This window comes from Sinocyclocheilus rhinocerous, unplaced genomic scaffold (genome assembly GCF_001515625.1).
Source record: "Sinocyclocheilus rhinocerous isolate Xijiao unplaced genomic scaffold, SAMN03320098_v1.1 scaffold1591, whole genome shotgun sequence".
Classification (NCBI taxonomy): domain Eukaryota; kingdom Metazoa; phylum Chordata; class Actinopteri; order Cypriniformes; family Cyprinidae; genus Sinocyclocheilus; species Sinocyclocheilus rhinocerous.
Window position 1 is genome coordinate 34,062 of NW_015652264.1, and position 8,148 is coordinate 42,209.

At 35.4% G+C, this 8,148-nt stretch overlaps 1 protein-coding gene across 1 annotated transcript in view; it reads right to left on the minus strand.

The window, feature by feature from the left end:
* LOC107714194 (uncharacterized) overlaps positions 1-8,148 on the minus strand; it is a 27,808-nt gene that overhangs the window by 11,419 nt on the left and 8,241 nt on the right. Inside the window, exons 5-8 of the mRNA XM_016519964.1 lie at positions 5,183-5,282; positions 4,683-5,066; positions 4,417-4,548; positions 3,943-4,016 (exon numbers count right to left, since the gene is read on the minus strand). Of these exons, the coding sequence (XP_016375450.1) occupies positions 3,943-4,016; positions 4,417-4,548; positions 4,683-5,066; positions 5,183-5,282 (690 nt within the window). The remainder of the gene's footprint in view (positions 1-3,942; positions 4,017-4,416; positions 4,549-4,682; positions 5,067-5,182; positions 5,283-8,148) is intronic.

The following is an 8,148-nucleotide window of genomic DNA, read 5'->3' on the forward strand; positions in this document are numbered from 1 at the left end:
GGATCACTTCCGGTACTACCGTCAAGTCCTTCCAGCAATGCTCCAGTCACAGTCCAGTGTTGTCAACCGCCAACCGACGCACTCGCCCGACGCCTCTACTTCACTTTGTCAGGCAGGTCCTATTTAAGAGATTTCTTGATTGCGAACAGGTGTGGCAGTAATCAGGCCTGGGTGTGGCTAGAGAAATTGAACTCAGGTGTGATAAACCGCAGTTTTAAGAGGGGGGCAAACACTTCTTCACACAGGGCCATGTATTTTTGGATTTTGTTTTCCCTTAATAATAAAAACCTTCATTTAAAAACTGCATGTTGTGTTCACTTGTGTTTATCTTTTACTAATATTTAAATTTGTTTGATGATCTGAAACATTAAAGTGTGACAAACATGCAAAAAAATAAGAAATCAGGAAGGGGACCAACACTTTTTCACACCAGTGTATTTTTAAAACAGGCTTACCTTTTCAGCAGGAGGTGCCTGGGATGCCTTTTGCAAAGGTTTTACATTGTGACCCTTAGCAGGCGTCCCAGCTTCCAGTCTCAAAGATGTAGTCTCAAGTGGTTTTGAGGTAGCACAATGAAAAATGGACTCCCGGCTGTCGAATAGCCATTCCTTTTAGTCATGGCTTGAGGATTTCAGAAAGGTTTTCCAAACACATCCTTTTGCTCATGTAATGTGTAGTAAGTAAAAATGTATATTAGTATATAGCCTATAGTTTATATGTGTACAGTAGACACATATACTGTATAGTAGATATGTGAGTGAGTCACTGAATCAATCACTCAATCAATTCATTCAAAAATGCTGATTCATTAAGGAACGAATAACACTACTGTGCTCAGATATGCAGATCTGCTTTGAAATTGGTTGGAACTATTTTGGAGGAGCAAAAATAGACAAAGTAACTGGTAATACTAAAATATAAGTGACTTACCTTGTTTACTGAGCTGTTGTATAAAGCAAAACAGTTGTATTCAATAAACACAAGTATGACTGATAATTTGTTTATCGTTATTATCCTTATAAATAGATAAGGCAGATATTTAATGCCATATATTTTATTCAGTGTTATTTTAGTATAATTGATATACTAATATAGTTTTTGTTAATATTTTTAAATAGTTTTTTTTTCTGTTTTAACTTTAATTTTACTTGAGTCATTTTGTTGTGTGTTTTTGTCATTTTTATTAGTTTTTATTTTCATTTTATTTATTTATTTTGTAATTTATCTTAGTGTTTTATTTATTTTGAAGTACTTCAACTTGAAATGGAGCTCAGAAATGGTGACTGGAAACTAGCTGAATCAAAATAATGTTTTTAGATTTTTTTATTTTTTTTACTTTAATTATATTTCAGTGGACATTCATTTTATTTTTAAATAAAATGTTTTTTTTTTATGTTTGTAGTTTTAGTTTAGTTAACGATAATAACCCAGATATTATGTAGGAAATTCTTGAAAATCTATTGCAGTAGATATTGTGGAGATGAGATAGTTATAGAATATATAAACATTTGATTCATTATCGCCCACACCTTATTTGCCCTTTTAATTCAGCTGCAAACAGAATTACTGCTATAACCCTCTAATAACTCCATAATCTAGTTTTCCCTGTCAGACTAGTGTTTCTGCAAAGTGTGGAATGGATTTTATGTTGGACTGAAGAGTACACATTTTATCGAAACTACGCGCCACCTAATGGTCATTTCAATGACATTTCTAATAGGCCCAGAAACACACATACACACCCACTTACTCACACCATAAACAACAACAATAATACATGAATATGTTCCTGCCTCGTATGTTCTTTTGATACTTCTCTTTGTTAATATATCTTTCAAGACTTTAAAGGGGTCATATGATGCGATTTCATTTTTTCCTTTCTCTTTAGAGTGTTACAAGCTCTTGGTGCATAAAGAAGATCTGTAAAGTTGCAAAGACTAAAGTCTCAAATCCAAAGAGATATTCTTTATAAAAGTTAAGAGTTAGCCACACCTACCTAAAACGGCTCGTTCGAACACGCCCCCACATACCTACCTCACTATGTGGGAAGATTTGCATAAAGCCCCCAAATGTTCACGCAAAGAAAGAAAGCATAACTTTGATTCTCGCTGTAGTATTGAATGTACAGTATGTGGAAAATAATGTGTTTTTTTTACTTTAAACCGCATAAACACATTTCATTACACCAAATACACAAAATAATGTTCTTTTTAGCAGCATCATATGACCCCTTTAATGATTTGTCAAACACAGTTAGGGAGAGAGAACCAATTTAAACCAATTGATTTATTTGATATGTGACTTTGACATAGATGTGTGCTTTAAAAACATTATTCAAATAAATGTGTAATGGAACAAGCATTTGGACATGTTTTAGACATTTTCACAGATTTTTACAAAAAGCAAACCCACACCGCCCACCTCTGGCCACTAGTAAAACTAAACACACTGAAAGATCTGACCAACAAAATGAGTCGATTTCAGAAACACAATAACAGATCATGGCCAAGTGAAAATGCATTTTCATACTTTAAAACAGGGTTGTCAAACTCAATTCCTGGAGGGCTGAAGCTCTGCAGAGTTTTGATTCAACCCTAATTAAACACACCTAACTAATCCAACTAATCCAACTAATCAAGTCTTATTTAAAACCTACATGCTATGTGTGTTGGAGCAGGGTTGGAACAAAACTCTGCAGGGCTCCATCCCTCCAGGAATTGAGTTTGACACCCCTGCTTTAAAACATCAATATCCATTATATACAGTGACAAAGTAAATGTACAGGTAGAAGAAGCACATTATTATTAGTATTATCTTGAGCATTATTTGAACATCATGTGAATTGTCAAGAGGTGTGCTGTGCACTACCAAAGTAACACGGAAATGTCCAAAGTGTTGTCTTGCAAAGACTGAAACCTGCTCTTTGTGCTTCATTCTGAGAAGCATTAAATGTGATACTTCCTCATCCACTAGATTTTTAAAGAAAAGCTGCTGCTGTAAGTCAGGCTTTTGCAAAAATTGCATGCAAACCAAATTTACCACAAACTCACCACATAAGCATTTGCACATATCAACCTCTGTCCTACCTATTTCTGTCTCATATGCACACAACCACTAAACCAAATGGAAAATTTGTGGTTAAGATTGGTATCTTTTTAACTAAGAATTAAGCAAGACCATTTCTTGAGAAAAACACACAGACAGTGCAACTGAGTAAAACTCCTTTGAAGAGAAACTCTGATGCTTTGAATACTTGATTCAAGTGTGATTTGATTTCAATTTGGTTTTAACTGTTCAACAAAATCAAATGTACAATTAGTAAACAGGCAGATCTAACATGCACCAGTCTGAAGGAAAATAACAAAAAGAAAAAGAAAAATGTATGTCACTACAGAGGAGTAACTAAAGTGGGCATCTGTCTTTTTTCTTTATAGTATTAAGATCATTTTAAGACTGCCTGCTCACTTGTCACAAGCTGTTTTCCAAACACAGTAACCTACTCAGCATGGGCTTATTGTAATTGGGCTTATTGTAAAATTGAGTCAGATAAATGTTGCAGTCATTCAGTTTCAGAGAAATATACACACATTAAACTAAACATCACTTAACACAGGAAACCCATTTCTACATCCTGTTATTCAGGTCATCACTGTGAGCCCACAAAGACTGTACTAAAGTGCTTTTATTAGCGAGAAGGAAAAACTTGTACTGCACTGAGTATCAGACTAACAACTTTACAGGTTTGAATTTTTTAGCTCATAAAAAAATCTAAAGTATCCAATTACATATCATTTACTTTCATATGTAATAGAAGAAGCTCCTCTACCTTGTATGATTGCATGTGAAGTTACATGATAATGAAGCCTGCAACTTTTCTAATATTTGAAAAGTTTTAGAATCCACCTCAGTTCTATTTTAGGTCTATTCACTTTACGTTCTGACCTGAGCATAAGTACTGAAGTCAGAACTCTGCACTCGCTTTGTCTTGTGTTGTTTCTGTCTCTTGGTGATCACGTCTAAAGATACATAACACACCTCTTCATCCATGCACTAAAATGAAAATTTAAAAAATTCTGTTTTAGTTATATATATATATAGAGAGAGAGAGAGAGAGAGAGAGAGAGAGAGAGAGAGAGAATGTAATATTCGTATTGTACATACCTCAGTGGTATTTCTACCTTTTAACTTGTCTTTTTGATCTCTCACAGCATCTATGGATTGTTAAATTAGAACATCACTTACATACATAAACGGTTTAAAGTTTATGCACTTATGGTTATGTTACATTTCAGTTTCTAACATCACTATTACATCTTGTGTGCAGGCTTTGCTCATCCAAATCATGCTAATTGTCAAAGGCTGATGATCTGTATATTAAAGTAAAACACAAAGGTCTGTGAATTAGTGAATGATTACCTGTAGTTTTCTTACAACAGAGGCAGAACAAACAGATGGAGAAGAGGAGAACACACACCGGACACACACTGAACAGCAGCATCCAGCAGAGCACACAGTCAGGAGGTGCAGAGGGCTCAGAACAGGAAGTCACTTGTTCAATATAAACACAAATGTATTAATACACATATTGTTGTTCTGTTCATCTTGTTTTTTCCCTGAGAAAAGTAAAGTTCTTCAGAATTACATAATCAATGATATAATAACTAGCAGAAGTGTTTCCTTACATTCCAGAGAGAGACGAGTTGTTCGGTTTCCATAATAGTACACTTCTGATGAGGAGATGATGCCTTTTTCATCTTTATTTACCTTATTCTCTTTTTCTGCACAGTAGTACTGTCCCAGATCAGAGACACTAATATTAGTAATATGTAGATCATAAGAATTACTGTAGCGGTTGTATATAGAGCTGAAACGCTGAAATATCTCCAGGCCCCATCTCGTAAAATCTATTATGAGAGAGGGTTGATTTTCATGAGAGCAGTTTCGTATCCATACAATGAGGGAACCGTAAGTCAAAGAGCGATCACAGTAGAGAGTGATGTTGTCTCCTGGTCTGACTTTCATCTCCACTTCTTCTCCATTGATTCTTTTCTGATGGAACAGTAAAACTATAAAAGAACAAAACAGCTTTATAAAACGCTTCAAATTGTACTATTATATAAAAAATATGCACAGTAGTGACATTTCATTTAAAAAACAGCTGAAGAAGTATAATTTTTCTTACACATAAGCACAATGAGAGCAACTCTTGACCTCTCCATCTTAGTGAGTGATTGTGAATAACTGACACTGGTGAGGGTCTCAATGTAGATGTCAGATCTCATCTGATTGGTTCACGTCAGCGGAAAGTTTTACCTAAAGTGGCCCGCGTCATGAGGGGTTGGCAGTAGACTGAGTTGTTGTTTGGACGTACAAAGAGTGAGAGCAGTTTTAATCAGTCACCAGTTACCTTATAGACATTTTTTTCCTATTTGGCTTTGTGATCAGCCACCTGATTGGTTCAAAGTGGAAATGTTCGAGATTAGTTTATCTGATAGATACTTTTAGCAATATCTTTGATTCAGACTTGCAGATAAGCATAAAAATAAAATGCAAATATAAATAAGGTGCTTTACATTTCACATTCAATCAGTCAGTCAGTTCATGCCTGTCATGAGTGTCTAGTCTTTTGAATCAAAGTTCACCTGCAAAATTCATTCTTTGTTTTATTGTAATAGGTTCAGTTCAGCATCTAAACATGTAAAAACAGGAAACCCACAAGCCTTATATTCAGACCGCTTACAAACACTTCACATTTGCAACACGTCATGAGACTCTCTCTTCACATCTCTTAGTTGATCATTGGTCAGCAGGCACAAATGTTTCCATTACCTTTGTGTGGTTTTGTGTGTTGCTTAGAGTGCATGTATTTGCACAAGGGAAGCTTGCTAAAATCACTGTGTCTAATGCTCTATACTGTGGTTAAACAGACACTGACGGCTGTCCATCAAGCTAAAATCAGCTACATTAAATTATGAGACAATGCAATTCAACATAACACAAGTGAAGATCAATAAATCATGTCCAACTACAAAATATAAAGAAAAGTGCAATGTTAGCAAGACTAACTGGTCCTTATGGGTAAAATAGGTCTATGGGAGTATAAAAACAGCAGTTTTTTAATATTGAAAGGGAGTGAAGAACCATGCATATGTCCCATACTTCTTATGGTCAAACTTATGCTAGACAGTAAATTTAAGAAAGCAAATGCTTTCAAATATTTGATACGTGATTCGAATGAACATGTGGTGTAAATTGGACAATATTTCACAAGGTGCTAATACAGATGTGGCTTTTCTTAATACTTCCTCAACAAACAGGAAGCACAACCACATATAGGCCTACTTCATGTATCAGAAATGACGCAGATGTCTGTTGTTCAGGGTGTTCAGCACTGGGAGCTGTCCAGTGTGCTGAATCTCTTCTGAAAAAAAAATCTATGTGATTAAATATGATGAGAAATAGGAAAAGGATAGTTAAAATTCCGTCAGTTACTCATCCTTATGTCACTCCAAACGACTATAAAATTATCAGTAGTTCATATTAATGGGATGCATCCCATGTTTTAAAATCCAAATATAGCTGCAAGCAGGGATGATGGGCCCAAGCCCCAGTGCCACGCCGGTGGCATCAGGAAAACAGTGCACAGCGGCCACATACATTTAACCCACAGCAATGAAAGGGTTACTCTAGAATATCAGGAGTGTGAAACAGATACACACAAGGAAAGGTAAGATGTATAAAACTTTTAATGACCTATAAGAATGTTTAAATTATTTTAATGGTCTATAAGCATTTGTGAAATATTTATATTAGGGCTGTCAATAGATTAAAATTTTTGATCAAATGAATCACACCCTCTTTCTGTGATTAATCGCGAATAATCGCACACTTCATTTATACTTCACACCATTTATCTTGTTTCAAATGTTTATTTTGTCCTTATTTGCTAAACCCAGCGAAGTAAACCAAAAGATTGATGGGTGATTCTCAAAAATCTGTATTTTCTGCAAGCTTTTTTCAAGATACAGTTAGATGTCTTTCCAAAAAAGAACCAAATGACATAAGGAGCCCATATAAGCACATATGAAATTTTAAAAAAAAAATGCTAACAAAATTTTGGCAAACAAAACTCAGAATTGTCTAGTATGTGTACAGTGCAACAGCAAAGAGTTTTTTTACATTTTAGAGAAGTCAAGTTGCGATACCGAACAGGACCACATGGAGATGCGAAAAAAAACCTAAACCAACCGCCTACTGACTGCATATATCTACTACAGTACACGGATCCATTCAGAATAACTAAACACAGCAACATACACATGACAAATCAAAACATTATCGTGAATGTGTGTGGAAACAATGTGAATGTACGGAAATGTCTGTGCCTGTGCATAAATATAATGTGCGATCAGTGCGCCAAGAGCAGTCATACACGCATTAATATAACGGACTCACACGTGCTTACTGTAGGCTACGACTCCTGTACGCCACCACAATCGTCTTTACCTTGATTGCAGTCTTCATCCATCAAAACTTAAAAAAATACTAGCACGACTGGTTATCCAGTCGAGAAAACTTAGTTTGCGTCTCATCTGGCCATACAGCGGTGGGATGTGTTGACAATCCGTTCAGTCTGTACTTCACGCAGCGCGTGTGACGCGAGGACTCGCGCTCTTCAGAGACAATCACAGAATATGACAGAGCTCCTGTTTTAAAGCGAAACACACTGGAATGAATAATTCACTGAAAACGCAACACGAGTCTCTGTTCTCTCTGCAATCTCTGATGTAATCAGTTGGATGGATGCATTCGCTTACTGGATCATTGGACTGAAAACTTTCCCGGAGTTTAGCGGCTTAAAATGATTAAAATGAAAGCAGAGTAGCAAAATTAGGTTAAAGGGTTAGAATAGAAATTGTGCTTCAGTAATTTTGCATTAATTCGTTAAATTATTTTAACACGTTAAGGATTTTAAAATTAATCGCATGCGTTAACACATTAACGTTGACAGCCCTAATTTATATAAAACTATATTGACAGTACAGTACATATCAACTGATTCTATGCATTCTATGCATAATCTAACTGATATAAACTGAGAAGATAAAAATCAGGCTTAAAAGATTTCTTATTCTATCTATTCTATCC